The sequence below is a fragment of the Scomber scombrus genome, chromosome 9 (genome assembly GCF_963691925.1).
Source record: "Scomber scombrus chromosome 9, fScoSco1.1, whole genome shotgun sequence".
NCBI lineage: Eukaryota > Metazoa > Chordata > Actinopteri > Scombriformes > Scombridae > Scomber > Scomber scombrus.
This window is the reverse complement of record NC_084978.1, coordinates 22571676-22589546: the sequence shown is the minus strand read 5'-3', so window position 1 is coordinate 22589546 and position 17871 is coordinate 22571676. Positions and strand designations below refer to the sequence as shown.

The 17871-nt window shown below is 42.0% G+C and overlaps 1 protein-coding gene across 1 annotated transcript; it reads right to left on the bottom strand.

The window, feature by feature from the left end:
- Positions 1–213: 213 nt before the first annotated feature.
- On the bottom strand, positions 214–13535 carry afap1l1a (actin filament associated protein 1-like 1a). Its single transcript, XM_062425362.1, has 19 exons — positions 13422–13535; positions 9677–9802; positions 9369–9452; positions 9176–9255; positions 8592–8727; positions 8315–8410; positions 8001–8215; positions 7729–7908; positions 7517–7600; positions 6873–6948; positions 6152–6271; positions 5850–6061; positions 5182–5327; positions 4986–5058; positions 4236–4350; positions 3248–3415; positions 2440–2615; positions 2227–2352; positions 214–1162 (listed from the first exon to the last, which is right to left on the bottom strand). The coding sequence occupies exons 1-19, from the start codon at positions 13450–13452 to the stop codon at positions 1136–1138; spliced, it is 2271 nt and encodes a 756-aa protein (XP_062281346.1). The 5' UTR covers positions 13453–13535; the 3' UTR covers positions 214–1135.
- Positions 13536–17871: the final 4336 nt, after the last annotated feature.

The window sequence follows — 17871 nt, the reverse complement described above, 5'->3', positions numbered from 1 at the left end:
TTTCTCTTGCTTTAGATTTCATACATAGTTTGTATGGGACCATATTCTCATATTCTGTAGGTTTGCTTCACAGCATATCACGTGATATTAAAAGAATAAATCTGCAACTGAGTGGTGACTGTTGGTGCATTGTATTATTTTATAACACATCATTCAAGAACAATACAAGACAAAATGTTTAAGAAATAAGATACAGATTTATTATTCCCTTATCCAGGTAGGAGAACAGTAAAGTGCAAAAGTCAACCACAGGTTCTGCAGAAAAGTTGTTAAAATATAGTGAGATTTTCTCACTCAGGAAAGATCGATTTGCATTACTGAATAGCACCACTTTGTTAGTCATACAGTTATCTATAGCCAGAGTGCTCAACTGTGTGCCAAAAGATTCAAGTGGATGCATGATTTCTTTCCAACCAAATAATCCAGCAGAAGCTTTAGCTGAAAAGCAACAGCTAGGAGCAGTCAAATAATCGTGAGTCAGTCCTCCTTGGCACATCGCTGCATACTCCTGATAATGATGAGAAATGAAACCTTGAACAGTATAAAAGTATAAAACATACAAAACAGTAGTCATGGCTCACTATGTACAGGCAGAAAAAAATAACATTATGTCATAGTAAGACAGCATGGCTTAAACTAACTTCCATCCTCCACATCGCATTTATAAAGTTGTATATTCCCACATGGAACCTTAACTTTTTAAACATTTCACCTACTGCAACACTGGTGCCAACACAAGCCTGTGTTGTCTCTCCATTACACCACTCGCTGTGCCTTTCAATACACTTATCTTGTGTCTTTCTTCTATATACCCTAATTTCAGTTTTCTGTTTGCCACATTTGAATATGTGTTATTTAAAACAATGATATAGAGACAGACTGCTGTCTGTGGATTTCTAGCACTTGGAGACCTTTTAAAAAGGACAGAAGGGTAAATATTTGGTGACATGTAACTCCACCTAGTGGCTAATTTATTTCATTACATCATCTATTTCCTCAGAAATCCAAAATGAAAGAAGTGAAGATTGTGCTTCGGAATGTAAAAGGGAGGTTATCCTTTGTAGGATTCAAGGTGGCAACAGTCACATTATGATATCCATTATATCTTTCTCCAGTTCTTTCCATGATACTGCACTTAGGTTCCTTTCTTTGACTCCCATTCCTGTAAAAATACAAACAACAAGCAGGTGATGAATGTGAGAATTAGGCATCAAGAGTTTCATTTCAAATGATTACAAGTAAAACAAAAATAAATGGCACCAAATGAGACAAATTAATCCCAAGTTTATGTTTATAAAAATATGTTTATATGTTTGTAAAGGAGTCATTTCATCTCAATACAACAAAGTGATAGGGCTGGACAATTCTTTTAAACCATAATCTCCATATTTGTAAACTTTATTAACACCATTAGATTCAATTCATCTGCATTGTTAAGGAAAAGTAAAAGAACAAAGTGCAAATTTAAAGGAAAATTTCAGGTTGTGGTTGAGTGGCTGTATAGTCCTGCCAAATGCTGTTTTGACCATCAATGAAATCATCACAGCAGGTTGTCAATAATCAGAATATGGAGCACATCTATCAATTCTTTATTGCTTTGCTTCTTTCTCACTGACATTTTGATCAACGCATGTTCAGTCATTCTTAAAACATAATGTAGAGCATAAAAACATTAAAAGCACTATGAAAGACAACAAACCCAAATAACCCAGGTGTGGTTGAAAGTGCATTGCATCATGTTTTCCGTTTTCTCTTAGGTGTAAGTTCACTGTTTTCAGTGAGACCATTGTGCTTTCTTTTTTTATATATGTTGTTTTGTTTTGTTTTTTTGTTTTTTCTTGTTTTACACATTCAAAATAAAATAATCTAATCTAATCTAATCTAAACCCAAAAGCTTCATTTCCAACTAAACTAATGCAAACATATTGCAAACAAACACTAAATAAGCCAGAGTCATCCGTGTGTGTGCTGAAAGAATCATGGTCCATTATTGTTGGTCACACTAACAGCTACTTAGTTGTGAATATTCAATGTTACAGAACCAACACACATAGACTGTACATCTATTTCTATGTGGGAAGTGTGGAAATCCATTACATGATGACACATGCTGCTGTGATTCTATTAAACCCCTGTGGAGCATGACAGACAAATCTGTCCATAATGACAGATGAAGCTGAGGAGTTGTTCAGGATGTGAGTGTGAAAGATGGAAGAAAACTGTTACCTTTGCCTTCTGCATGACAGTTCCTGAAGAAGAAGCATACATAGATGGAGGTCTCTTACGCATCTCTAGAGCACAGTTCACTGGTAAAGACTCACTGTAGATATTCTGGGTCTTTTTGCCTGAACCCTGTACAAACGGAAAAAAAGTAAATAAAAATGTAATTACATGCAGGTGAGCATGTATTTGTCTTTCCACTTAAAGCACATAAAATACCTTGACAGGTGGTTTAGCGTCCACCGGAGCACCCAGTGCTCCTCCTGCCAGGCTTTTCTTCAGGTTTTCTTTCACGTGGGTCAGTCGGAGCTCCAGGTCCACCCTTTCTGCCTCCTTAGCCCGACACACTTCCTCCAGTTGTGAAACACGCTTGTTCAGAAAGGTCTTCCTCTTCTCTGCTCCACGGGCACACAGCAACAAATACGACAAGCACAATTTATGTTTTTTGGCTTTTAAAACAGAAGTATATTTTCACAAGTACACCTGTAACAATATTTCAGTGTAATAACAATAACATTTTACTTTTAATTGAGAATTTTGACATTATGCTATTGCAACTTTTACTTTAAAGAAGATCTGAATGTGTCTTCCTCCACTACTGGCAGAAAACTGCAAAATGTGGAACTAGAGGAAATTGTTCTATTAAGAAGGAATGTTCAAAGCCATGTTGTTGATTTTAAAAATAATAACAATCAGCTGTTTTATTTATCCCTGTAGGGCAATTCTTTTCTCACATGACCATCTAGTAATGTAGGTCAGACTACAGGGTCAGGCACAGGAGTGCAGTATATACAAAATATGCAACGCTTCTGGTTCATTTGAAGACAAATGCTCAGACATCCATCTCACAAAATGTACTTACTAACTCATCAGAAAAAGATGACAGCCAGTGCATGCAGTAGAATGGTTCTTGCAGTAATCAAGGTGCATAGATGTAACAGCTCTATTGAGGAGCTGTGGGATTATATTGGATTTCGAGAATGATTTGTGTAGTATCTGCTCTGTGTTTGGCTCTGTATCTTCTTACCAGAGGCAGTCTTCAGCTCTTCCTTCAGCTCTCTCTTCTCCTGTCGAAGGGTCACTAATGCATTTCGAATCCCATCCCTCTCTCTTTCCAGCTCCTCTTTTTCTTTCAGGTAACGCTTGGCATCCTCCTCTGCTCGGGTTTTCCCATACCTTCCATACTGGTTGCAGTCTGGGTGGACATGAGGGAGCAAAGGTTAATGGTCAAATGTGCAAAGGTTATGGGAAGGAGACAAAACATCTCACGTCAATCTGTCTGCGTCTCTTTATCAATGTAATGCTCCTCACGAGAAGAGCATGACAGTGCCTCTGCATACAAAAGTGTAACTTAAATATTTTGACCTTTCTCATAATTCAAATAAAGAATTTGGCAAAGTACAATGATATGACACATGAATAAAAAAATAAACACACACACACTCATGTAGAGTGAAAGGTCAGGAGGCGAGACAGCGGCTCTAATGTGAGTGTCCAATAAATCTCAGGTTACATCCTGAAGCTTTCAGCCCCGGAGAGTGCCGGCTCTTTGATGTTTCAGAACAGTCACGGCAATGGCCTGAGAAAAAGCACTGAGAAGAGCCGACACACACCAATATCACTTTCCTGAACCCAAGATGCTCATCTTCTTTATTTGTGTGGAAGAAGCCAACTGACACAACAGAGCAAATGGGAGAGGCGAGTGAAGAGGGAAGAGATCACAGATGGAAAATGAGAAGATGATTGAGAAGACAGGAAAAAGAGAGATATTGAGCCGGATAAAATATCAAATTTTATTACTTCTGGTGGACTGTGTGAAGAAAGTAAGAAACTATAGTAGAGCTTTGATATCTATGACTCCTGTGTGACACACAACTTTATTTTGAGGTGCCATCTGATTTCTTGTTTTCCTTGGAGGGCAGCAGATTGCAATCCTTATTTTTTCCTTAGAGAGACAGATGGAAAGCCAAGAGGGTGACAGAATCACTGAAAACACACAGGAGGGAAACACTTACTTGAGCCTGTTCGTTTGAGGGAGACTACTGGCTTCGTTCTGTCAGAGTCACTGCTGGAGAAGCTTGAGCGCCGCTTCCCTTGATTCCCAGACTGCTGCCTGCGGTTCTCCGCTGACTGGGTGGAGAAGAGAGGGGGAATAAGGAGGAGGGGGTGTATGGCAGATGTTAGAGGATGCAAAGAAGGATGAGGGATAGAGGGAAAAGAAAAGTTTTAATATACAAACAAAGTAAAGTAATCTTTAGATTTATTGGCATGGGGTCACTGAGGTGTGTGTGTTTGTGGCTGGAGGTGGTGAGAGGTGTGTGTTTAAGTGCATGTTAGTGGGGTTAAGAAAGAGGTTTACAGGCTGTAAAACTGCCATGACCTCTTGCCTTCCTGTCACCAGTTTGATCCCTTTTTCCTTTTTTTCCCCCTCCCATGCCCACACACTGCTCTTCCTCTGGCCTACAAAAAGCCATCATTGATAGGCAACTAACAGAGCTTCATCTGTCTGTTCCAGTGAATGATCAGGGGTGTCATATTCAGACAGTGACAGTCACCAAACAGCTGCACACACACAGACACACAGCTTCTAATCTCGTCATAGCAAACTGAAGCCTCACACATTAGATCTGACTGAACTTGGGAAATGTGTGTGTGTGTGTGTGTGTGTGTGTGTGTGTGTGTGTGTGTGTGTGTGTGTGTGTGTGTGTGTGTGTGTGTGTGTGTGTGTGTGTGTGTGTGTGTGCATCTGAGCACGTGTGTCCCACCTGCATGTTCTCATTAGGAACCTCATCATATGTTCTGGAATCTGTGGAGGCACTGCTGGAGGATGTAGCCCACCTAGGGATCAGAGAGAGAGCAGATATTTAGTCAGTGTGAGGTCAAAACATCGCTGCTGTGGCCGGTGGCCTTCCTTTGACCTCCTAAATATCCCAATATCCCCCCGGTCACTGTCTCACTCACAGGAAAGAATGCCGCGCAGCGTCGCGGATGTTAGCAATGGTTTCCACGTCAACATAGTCGTAATGCAGTGATTCTGGATCTGTTGTGGAGCCGGTCTCTGCCAACAGGACACCGAGCCATCTGCCAAGCTCCTCAGAGCTTGCCGCCTAAAATCACACGGAACATAAATTACAAATATCATTCCTGAAATCTAAATATTACAGTTGGCAGACACAGACAGAATCATGTTACTGACCATTCAACACAATGTATTCAATGCATTCAATATATCCTTGTAGCTCTGTTTTGGTCTCCTCCAACTCTCGAGATAAATATCTGGCTTTTTAGCGATTAAATGCTTCTGTGTTCACCAGCTAATTGCTAACTTTGTCTGTCTGCCGTTTGGTGATGGGTAGGTAGTGCACAGTGGGTTTATCTGAGCTTTTATACTCAAAACAACAACCTGCTGCTGCTCATAATGAGGTTGTTGAGACTGAACTAAAACAGAAAAGTTGTAGGCTGTAAAAGAAAAACTAAAGAGCTAAAAAAATGCATAGAAACCTGGTACAGCTGAGGAGCTAATGAGAACTGGGTTCATTTCTATGAGTGATTCATATTACATGTGGTCATTTGACATTCAATAATAATGATCGCTACAGCTTTAAAATATGAAATAAATAGCTTTATACCTCCAGAGCAGCCACCTCTGCGCTGGCCCGCAGGATTCGGAAGGCAAAGGGATGTTTAGGTCCCAGCCCTGGTAACACATCGCAGCCATGAAGAGGAAGGGAGGGCAGGGAAGTCCGAGGGTCTCCTTTGTCATGGTAGAAGTGCAGGGAGCCTCTGCACACACAGCACCACTGTTCCCTCCACACTTGGTTCACCAGCACCGATAGGTAGCCTGCATAGCGAGGAGGGAAAGGATGATAAAGGATAATGATGTGTATGCAAGCTCGGTCACGAGGAAAGTGACAGTGAAACAGGGTCTGACCTTGCCGAGGGTCACTGTAGGCAGTCCTTGAATCTCCTGGTCGGGGAGGCTTTTTCTTGGAGAAGCTGATAATGCGTGTGATCTTTCGGCCTGCAGCGAAAGCCCCCCGTTTCACCTTACCTAAATTAAAAATTGAAGGATTTAGAATCATTTTCTCCAGGTTTATCTCTGTCAACACACTTAAGGGATAGTTCCACAGTTAAATAAAAAGCTCATTTTTGCCTGGTATATAAGACTGGTGCCATCAGCAGGGTAGTTTGGCTTAGCACAAAAATGAGAAAAAAGTGGGGAAAACCAGTGGAAAAGATAGCCTGGCTCTGCCCTTAGGTGAAAAAATGCACCTACTGGCAGCTGTAAAGCTCACTAACATGAACATGTTGGTTTGTTTTTTGTGTAGATTGAACTAATGGGATGTAACATGTTGATAGTGAGCTTTAGAGGAGCCATGGGGCATATTTTGTAATTGCTGGCCAGAACCAGGCTATCTCTTTCCCCTTATTTCCAGTAGTTATGCTAAGCTATGCTAACCTGCTGCCTGGTCCCAGCTTCATATTTAGCATACACATGTAAGAGTGGTATGGATCTTCTCATCTGACTCTTAAATAGAGAATAAGCCCATTTTCCAAAATGTCAAACTGTTGCTGTGTCATAACTTTATTACTCAATAAAAATGAAATAGCTACAGTAATGATTTCAGGGTGTGCATGTGTGTCTGTTTCACCATTTTCTCTGCAGTTTTCTCCCGTTGACACACCCACGCTGTCAGAATCGGATGTGTTCCGCTCTGCAGACAATCTCTAAAGGAAGAACACACATACATCAACACGTTTACATATCTAGGTTTAGACTAGAACAAGTCAAAACACACTATCTGCATGCCAGCCAGGCTCAAACTGGAGCTGAGTCTGCTGCACTTGACTTGTCTCTAAGCATCTCCCACTGGATTCACAAACAGTCTCACAACCACGAACACATGACATAATGAGACAAACTTACTGGCTATCTGCCTTTTCTTATCTCATACCAACCGCAGTGCCTCCCTCTCTTCCTGTGCTTTCATTAATGGTGTGGTTTATGTACTGACAGGTTGGTGAGCTTTAAAGAGGATGTGCCTTTTTTGACACTGACTCACTACCAACCCTATAATTGTTGTCTTAACACCCAATTACAGTAAACATCTCCTCTTTGTTTTGCAAGGAAAATATACAGGCATCCCTGTGTGCTATGTCCAGCCGAACAATTAGGAAAAGTGATGGTGACAACACAATTGCTGCTTGCCACTGACTTTTCCACACCTCAGCTGTGAAGATGATGTCTTGAAGATAAAAAAGACATTGACAGGGATGTGCTGACATGTACACTTACCTTGTCAAGCTCAGTTTTTCTTGGAATGATGGGAGACACAGATTCCTCTGGGCCTGTGCTCTGACCGCTCACTTCTCTGACAACCTGTAGGGAGGTTTTATATGTCACTCCCAACTGTAAATGTTATCTTTCCCTACTGTCAAACCCACTCCCAGTGACTGTCAGTTTGAATATTTCTACATGCATACATATCATGCCAAAGAACAGCTTACCCTGAGCCATCTGTGGGCCTGCTCCTTGCTTTGTACTGCCAGCACTAATGCATCTCCATTAGGTAAGGTGAACCGGAGTTCATGGTGCTTCCTCTTGCTGTCTTTAGGAGCATAGACCACAGTGCACTGGGGCAGCAGCAGGTCCACATAGGGGCATGTGTCCTTAGAACTCTTGTAACACTGAAGAAAAGAGGATACACATGAAGATTCAAGGAGAGATGGAACTTAGAGGCTATTTGTCTGTGTGTTGTTTTGAATGTGTCATTTCTCACCTGTAATCTATTCTCCCGTATTACGGTGAGCTGTTTGGCCCACTGGCCAAAGCGCTTTTTGCGCAGTAGGAAGGCACAGATGCGACAGTCCCTGGCTGGAGGCATGGAGCTCTCGTCTGAGGGCCACTGGTGAGTTAGTTGGACACCAGGGTTCCTCTCCTCCTCATCCTCCTCGTACGACTCGTAGGAACTGCTGAGAGCGTCAGAATCATTATCTGGGAGAGAGCAGATAGAAAGAGAATGTTAAATATATGTATGCATAAAACTTTTCCTTTAATCACATCTATTTGTGGGTATGAATGTTCTTAACTCACAGGAGTTTTTCCGGCGTGAGTTAATGCATGTAGTGGGGTAGTTGTTTTCAGCATCTTCATACCCGTCCTCTATAGAGTTGGGAGGGCTGGGCCTGACTGTAAATTAAAGACATGAAAGAAAATCTTTAATTAGGCCTTATGTTCCATCACGCGCTTTAATGTACTCTGTAATTATGTATGTTTATATTTTTTAAGTGCAGAGTACTTGTTTACTACAGTAGGTTTTTACAGAAAAACGGCAATATGGGCAGTTCAGCAGAAATGGGAGGATGCTGACCTCGTGTGATGATGTACTCGGGCATCTTGCCAGGACTGAGTGGCACTGCCTCCTCATAATAGTCCTCTGGAGGAGGTGTTGTGGGCAGAGGGGGAGGAGAGTCAGCGGAGTGCGGGGCTGGGGAGTCTGCACAGCTCTGCTGAAGGAGACACACAAACATCTCTCTCAAATTTCCTCCAAAACCATGAAAGGTTTTTTTTTCACAGCCAAAAAGCTAGTTCATCAGAGAGATACAGAGTATAAATTATATCTAAATTATATCCATAAATTAGACACATGGGCTCTGGGCGGATCCCTAAATTTGAACTCTTCCAACAGCTAACAGAGTGACAAACATGTGTGCTGGGAAAACCCCCATAACATGAAATATATGTTTTTCTTTTCTGTTTCTCCACAAGTCATTTAGACGTGTACTGGTAATTATCCCACGCAAAGTTAGATTTGGGAAGTGAGTACTAACAAGACTTGGCTTGTCAAACTCACATACCTCCAGCCTATTTAAAGAATATAAAGCAGATAAAATGATATTTATGGAAGGGATACATTAGAAATTCACAATCTGTTGAGGAAATCTGACCACTTGCCTGTTTTAAAATCTCAGTTTGAGTGTCCTTGTCTTGTTTTATATCATCTGTTACGTCCTTTAGGTCTCCAAGCTCGCAGTCTACAAATTACAACAACTCACAGTTTATTTAGATGTATGAAGATAGCATGATTAATGATCTTACGGCCACACTGATGGAGATTATACTGCTCCATTTCGGAGCTTAAACTCACCAAATGTCTCAAAGAGGGACTCTACAAAGCTGGTGCCATTTCTGTACACTGCCGAGTTCATGTAGATGTAGTCTGCTCCTGAAACTAGACGAGAGGAAAAGGCAACCACACTTAATATACAGTAACAAATTGATTAGAGTTATAACATAATCTTTAAATACCAATCTATAGCAGGATTTCCAAAGCAGATTATGTCAGTAACTACATCAAATTGTAAGTGTAGTTTGCTTGTTCTTTATGTGTAAAAACTTTGAACTAAAACAACTCATGTATCAACAGATTCAGTGACTGTTTGTCACATCTCTGACCTGAAGGCTGTATCTGCTGCAGGAGGTTCCACACAGAGGTCTTTTTCTCCTGGGTGGAGGAGCTGAGGTTCTCCTGGTCCAGCATCTTCAGCAGTGCGCCCAGCTCACTCACCAACACCTCCATCGCTGCACAGGGGGGGCAAAGGTCAGAGGGCACAGGTTCAGTGTATCAACAGCAGTGAGGGCAAAGGTCAGGCGGACAAGTCCAAACAAACCCTAGGAGTATGTTAAAACCTCCTGCTTTGCTTTTGCTGGGTTCTTTCATTTTCTGTCACTTTGCCTCACAGTTTGTCAAGATCAATCTGCCACCTTATCACAGTCTCCCTCCTATCATTCTCTTTCTGTCAGAAGCAAGACTAAACAACAACAAAAGGATAAGGTGACAGGAAGCATGGTTGCTAATTGATCATTAACCCAGAAGAAAACTGGAACCTGCGGAGCTAAAAATAACAAATCTTACACAGCATGTTAAGGGAAAATCCTGCACAAGGGGCAGTGAGCAGCAACATCTTTCTCACAGACAGATGGGCGTCAAGCCAAATTTCAATCAACGATGGCTCTCAATGCTGGGAACATAAATTAAAAGCCCCACAAAGACAGTTAAGATGTCGGCAGAAATATGATATTCTGACAAGAATAACTGAAGGGCCACTTTACAGAGTGTCTCGAGCGGGCCAAATGTACTAGCAAGCAAGATTTTCATTCACAGGGATTTGATGTTTATCTAACAGTTGGGAGAGTTTAAGTCATGAACAGACCTCCTGGTCAACACACATGCACACAAGGGGTTTCACAGGGCTCTCCAGGTTCTGTTACACTTTGAGGACTCGGCTTATAGGAATATATGATTCACATCATATGTTGATCTGAGAGGTGGGACCAGTCCACTCCCTGTTTTCAGAGCAGAACTTAAATAAACCGCCTCGCAGCACCCCAGCTACTGAACACCCTGAGAACAGGTTTGCAACCTGCTAGTGATGTGTGTGTGTGTGTGTGTGTGTGTGTGTGTGCCACCAATCACTCTCCACATCCCTCCCTTGTTTCTGCATTGTGTTCATCACTTCTTCAGTATTCTTTTTCCTCTGTATTGTTGTATCTTGGAATGCCTTTTTCCATCTCTATAATATGAAAATCCTCAGTGAAACCTGACAACTGGCTGAGGCACTGCTGGCACACTTGTCTACCCCCCCCGGACCCCCCCCCCCCCCCGGACGATGCACCATTTTCACAGTCCAGCCACATTAGACCCGCTGAACCGTGCATGTTGCTGGGGTCAGCCACAGGACAGCCGCTGAGCCAGAAAACTCTTTGCACGATGGGCGGTCATATGGCAACGAGACCTGTTGCACTGTCAAACACAAATAAACACACATAGATGTGCACAAAGAAAATGTGTAACCCAAAGAGACACTTATATGCTGTGCATTTAGTAAAGGTGTGTAAATAGTCTGACTGTATGTGTGCAGGTTTGGGAGGTTTTATTCGCATATTGATGAGTTTTGGCACAAAGATGGACTGTTTGATTTATGACCCTGACACAGAGATTTTATATGTAATCACCATTGAAAAGTAGAAAAATCTTGATAAGCTGGACGATATATCTGGTGTTTGTCAGTGACGTGTGTTCTACATTCGAGAGGGAGAGAAAGCTGCTCCCACTCCTTAAAGACAGGCATACTTTCCTGAGGTGGGTCTTCCTATGGGCTTAACAATGCCCTGCCAAGGCTACACTTAGTAGGTGTGTGTGTTTGCTTGTGTCTGTTTAACCACTTTGTCTTCTTTACTAGCGTAGTTTCCTTCTATTGTAATAAAAAAACATGCTGGCAGACTCTCTCTGAGAAGTGGGCATGAGGAACTGATTCATGCAGAGTCCTGGAACATCTATTTTCTTGATTACGATCCGAGTCACCCTGGGGAAATAAGGAAAGGGGGGAGGAAACTCATGAGAGAGGGATCTCTTGGCCTTGGTGAATGCTGTCTCACTGCCAGAGGTTCCAGCTGTTTAGATTCTGGCTCTAGTGAGCAACTGGGCTTCCCCTAACCTCGTGGAAGACAAAACTTTATCCACACCATGAGTCATTTGCTACAGAGAGAAAATTGAAATTTACACCAGTCAGCACTAAATCAAATATAACAGAAATGAAGGTGGTGCTTTCAAGGAGTTGGGGTGAAATAGGACACAGCATTCATAAAACTATTTCACGAATCACTTGGATTACAGCTCTGAAAAGCTGATTATCCAATTGTAAGATTACAGCGTTATTCCACCTGTGCCAAAGTAAGCAAAGAGGTATGACGTGGTATTTGGCATGTGAGGCACATAAGACCACCTTTAAGTCCCCAGTCATGCCTTTATAATCAACACCATACACCTCACATGAGTTCTCACACATCTAAAAGCAGCACATGATCCTTTAAATCTGTGCTACAACTGCTCACAGGTACTGTTTGTGTGTGTCTTTGATGTCCTTCAAAGCCAGATAAAAAATGATTTTGTTCCCAGCACCTGAGGGAAACCAAACGCAAGCTTACATATGCTAATAATGCTACATAAAAACACACTGGATTTGGTTTAATTAAAGTCAGACCAAGGTGAAATTGAAATATTTCCAGCTACAAGAAGGAGTTTGATCTAATAACTTATGAAAAAACACACCCTGAGGGCATTCCTCACCTTAACAAATATAAATATACAAAAGGTGTGTGCAGGCAATGCACCGTGCCTGCAGGAATGTGCAATGCTATTCAAAGCTTTAGACTCACTCACAACATTTACTTCCTCACACTTGTCTGACAATTGCTGTTAAACACTACACGCATTCCTCACTTTGTTAATAGTGCATGACTCCGCAAGGCCTGGCTGTGAGTATGCATGCGCACACTTTTGTGAAGCGGAGAGTGTCGTTTGTTTAACGGTGCAGACTCAGACCTTTAAAAAGAGGCTTACATTAGCATTCTGAACAAACTCTACAAGGGACAGAAGAGAGAGAAGAGGAGGAAGTAGGGGCGGGGGTGGGGTGTGTGTGTGTGGGGGGGGGATTGAGTAATGTCAGCGAGTTGAGCACCTGTGCTAACATGTCTAACAAAACCCTGATATGAAGAATAATGTGACCTCAATTGGGTGTCCGGACTCTTTTCTTTTTCCTCCCCCTTTTTCATGCCAATAGCTTTCTTCATGCTGAGCTCACTTCTGCCACACAACACACTCACTCACTCACACACACACACACACACACACACACACACACACACACACACACACACACACACACACACACACACACACACACACACACACACACACACACACACACACACACTTTTCCTTCACAATGTGTCTAAAGTGACAAAACTCAGTCATTCAGCAGCAACTCTGTTTCACAATATTGTTGCAAGCTGACATTCCAGCTAATCATGGAAGAATTTGCATCCCACAAAGAGTCTTTAGACGTTCGAAAAATTACAATGTCTCACTATTGACTGTGAGTCCGAGTGCCAAATAGTTCAGCTTTCTCACCAATTCAACACCATTGCCTCTCCTGGCATTTCAGCAAGCTGGCCTGATGCTCGAGACATGAAGTAAACATCACCCGATGTCTCGTATTCAATCTCATGTTTACGACACCTTTACAGCTCCACAGCTTGTATGCCTTTACTTTGTTCTGTGTATTTGCATATCTTTACAAAGCATTGCACCTTCTTTTTCTTTAGATACCTGCTGTTCTAATATACAGAAAACACTTACCCTCAACAGCAGTGGATGAGACTCCCACCATTTCTCAAGGATAGTGAGGAGACAAAGTAGTTCATTCATACACCAAGCAGATACTGTCAGAGGGATTCCAGAGTCAGAGTCTCCCTGTGTGCTCTTGTCCTGTGAAGTCTTTGTTGTGGAGGTGAGGTATAGTCTGCTGGCTGCTGAATTCACACTCCTACCTCTTCCCTCCTCCCTCTGATCTGTTATCTACCACTCTGCCTCCCTCCTACAATCTCTCTCCCCTCCTCTCTTTTCTTTTAGGGGGGTAGAAAGGGAGATGGTGGTGCTCTGTGTGTGTGTGTGTGTGTGTGTGTGTGTGTGTGTGTATCCCTGTTGGATCTCCCTTTGCAGTAATCCTAGGGATCGTGTAGCACCTGGGAAAGGCTTGCTGTGTAAACACACACACATCCACTAATAGCTAACTCACATTCTTTATTCTTTCACATACCTTTCCTCGGTGTGCATTATTAACTTTTAACCAACTGTCCACAAAGTCTGACATCCAGGAAATAAACCTGTTGACACACCACCTACACTAAGGCATTGTGCTGATTCTTTACATTAGAGCATCTTTAGCAATATGATATATTGTTAAAAAATACCAGGAAGGTTGGTGTTGTCAGTGGTACTTTGTTGAATTCATTTAAAAATGTGCAGTGAAATACACAGGAGGCATTGAGTAGAGGTGGTGGTGGCAAGTTGAGACTTTTCAGAGTTACACGTGGATGACTTGTTGCCTTGAGGCAGACTCATGGGCCCTGACACGATGCAACATGCTGCCTTCAATCACACTGGCACCAACAAACCCTCAAGCGCACACAGACCAATACACAACCACATGCACAACAATGCAGACACTTACACGCACAGACAAAACACGCCACTTCACCTGAGTGGAGGCCTTTACTGTGTATCAGTTGCTGAATGAAAACAATGTCAGACTGTGAGGCTGTCTGGTGCAACCACTGTCAAATTACCAGGTAAGATTCACTAAGCAAGCAAAATATAAGGATCACATACTTTGATAAGAATACATATGAAGAAATGGAGGGGGCATGACAAAAGCATCATCTTCATCAAATGTACCAAATTCATAGCATGTCAATTAGTTTTGGTTATATGATTAATTAGAAATGTATTTGGGAATTAACACCACTAAAGTACAATATACTGTAAACTAAAGCATGTTTGGAATTAACCTATTTTGTGGCTGTTCACATAAGGGCCCTGCTATTTCAGCTTACAGTGTGTCCATGTGGTGTAAGATGCTGAAAAACATTGTATTTAATGAAATTACCACAAACTAACACATGTATTAAACTAGCATAGGAGTACTGGTTGCACTGGATGTAACAGGAATATGGAAGCAACGGGGTGCATACACATAAAACAGAGAGCAGTAGGTTTGGGGTCAGGAGGGCCCCAACAGCAAATGTTTGACCTGGGGTCCTGTAACAGGTAGCAGCATAACAGCCCATGTAAGATAGAAACATTTCTTGGTGCATATAGTGATACATTTAATGTTACAGTGCATTTATCCACAACACATTTTGATATCACAAAATCAACATGTGTATTACAGTGAAAAAGTATAGTGGAAAGAGTACCATGAGACAGTAGAAGATAAATAATGACTATCCAACAAACTGTACAGGATTTCAAAATATTTAAATACTTCCAGTTGTATTAGTGTTATGAGGCATCATGCTTATAGGAAGCCCTTCTAGTAATTAAAGTGATACACAGAACACTCCCTCAATATGAAGCAAGATCTTTCCTCTGTATGAAATGTTTCCCAATTTTCCCCCGATAGTCTAGCTGTGACAAATGCCACAGACACGCCCTACTAGGCTTAGTTACAGCCTTACGAAACCACTCCACACTGTGACTAAATGCGACCTCTGACTTCCAGAGTAAAGCTGTGAACTTACGCTGGGCCGCAGATGCCAGAGGAAGGACGGGAAAGCGCGCTACACTCTGTAAAACACACATCACTTCACCTTGAAGCACGACTGGGCACAATAGTTCTCATGTGTATTCAGGAATTAAGTCCACGATACTAAACGTAGGTACAGCCATAAAGAGATAAAGCCCTTGTTAGAAACTCAAAGCACTGTACCATCTGTGACTCCACAAGAGATCAGTATCTAATGAAAACTGCTGGGTTTTTCTTGGAAGTCTCCCCTTCCTTATTGTCTTTGGACATGTTGGGTATACAGCTATTTCTCAACCTAATCTGACATGAAAGAGCGCTGCAGGTTGATGAGTTTGAGGTGTCCAGAAAAATAGGAGTCAGAGTCTTTCTTTCTCTATCCGCTAAAGCCAGCTGTGTGAAATGACCCAGCAACCTAATGAAAAGAAAAGCTTTTTTTTTCTTGAAAAAAAAGGAAAAGATAATCTTATTTTACGTCAAGTGAGTCACAAGAGAAGTTTTTAAGTTAAGAGACAGGGCAGTGTTTGAATGTTATCTTCATGCCGTGTGAGGGTTATCTAAATACCACCATCCAACTCAATCATCAAAGCTGGGACATGCACAGAAAATAGCTGAATCATCAGGTTTAAGACAGATACAAAAAATAAAAAAAATTGACGTCATACCTGCTGTTCAAAAAAAAAAAAGTCTCTATCATACCCACTGAGCCCATATAGATCATTGAGGTGCGTGTAACCTACATGCTAACAAAGGTGAGGTAAACCAGATGGCCAGATGTGCTTGTGCTTTTTAATTACATTAAGAGCTGTGCCAACAATGTCTTCTCTCACCGGCCTGTGCCCAATCTTGATGAGATCCCCTCCCACTCTACTCCTCAGATTCCAGTCATTTCCCAAGTGTGACGGTTCTCCTCTGCCCGATATAAAACAAGTCTGGGCATCGGTGGACTGATATTTGTGGAGCCTACTGTGAGTAAACTGAGACAGTATTGGTTCATTGAGGAGATGATAAAAATCAGTATGATGACAAGAGCTGTGACCTAACAGTCTTTTTTTGTTACTGTTTGGCCTTTGCAGTCATCATTTGGGGTTGGATTTGAGGTGGATGAACCTTAGGTAAAATATGAAATATTAGTTGGCAAATATCAAAAGACAATATGTATGGGAATGGACTCCCTCATAGTGATGAACCCACAGAGAATGATCAACTCTGCATTTCCCTTCAACTCGATGCTTCTTACAGACTGATCATCTCATTCTGCATTTTGCCAACAAAATGTTTTCCCTGTCCTACTTTATTAATGGGCCAACTAACTGGTATGGGATGTCCCATATGCCCCCCTATAGAGATGGACTTCCTCCCTCTGCTGATGACATCACTTATCACCTCCTGCCTTCTGTTTCCTCTTCCCGTCAGCTGACTTACGCCTACTTTTACAGTACTGTCTCTGGTGACCCCATTCTTGATGAACACCAGATCCTGCGAAAAGATAGCATTGAATGTGTCTGCTTCTGCAACTGTATTTCAAAGGAGTGACAATGCAATAGAGCTCTTGAATATGCCATTATTACAAACCTTTATTTAGCTTCGGTATTCCCCCTGTAGGAGTTCAAATTCCTTTCTCATGGCTTTGACGTACACATTCATCATATGGTTGGACAAAGCTGGTATACAATAAGTACTGCACACAACATAAATACCCACTGCAAAACCGGCTGGAGCGGAGCAGCAGGTGAGGCGGGCATGTGGAAAAACTTATTTGGGTTTGGAGAAGTCGTAAAGGTAAACAAATTAGGGAAGAGAGGGGAAAAACATGTTCTTCCCACTGTTTTTATTGTACGTGGGACGATGCTTCAGGTCATCATTAAATATAGCAAGGATCTCACACTCCATGATACTCGCAACTGTCCGGACAAGTACATTAATTACACTAGGGATGGAAACAGTGAAATACTGTAGATGCTTTTGATTGCTTTGTGGGGGCAGTAAGTTCTGTCCAAGTTGTTCACTTAAACCAGAGATAATTGGTTGATATACTGACTCATAGACTGACACAGAAACACAATTTCATGATCTCAAATTAGGACACATTCCACAGCACAATTACTTCATCTACCTAAAGTAGAACAAGACTTTGAAGGTTAAATTCACCTTCTTTGCAAATATTTGTGGACATCATTAAAGAAGGGTGTGTATGTACCCTATGCGTCCATGCCTACAACTCATTTTCTAGCTCCAGTGTCCATCCCCACTCCCTTTAGTCAGACCAGTCTAATGAGCTTGTCACAGAGAGAAATCTACTCAGTCATTAGGCCTCTTAAGCGGCTGGGATGTTTCCATGGTGATGGAGAGGGAGAATTATGGGTTTGTGCACTCCCACTCACCTGTTTAAGCATTAACTGGCTTTTGAAGGCCAGCCACAGAAGCCCTGAAGCTTTGATGTACACATTTTCTGAGCGCACACACACACACACACACACACACACACACACACACACACACACA

Bases quoted from the DNA above. Each gene is read 5' to 3' on its own strand.
- afap1l1a (XM_062425362.1), bottom strand. From the start codon at position 13,452: ATGGTGGGAGTCTCATCCACTGCTGTTGAGG. The intron at 8,411-8,591 runs GTCAGCATCCTC...TTTAATTTACAG, and splicing joins CGAGTACATCATCACACGAG to TCAGGCCCAGCCCTCCCAAC. The intron at 2,616-3,247 runs GTAAGAAGATAC...CCCGTGGAGCAG, and splicing joins AGAGCTGAAGACTGCCTCTG to AGAAGAGGAAGACCTTTCTG.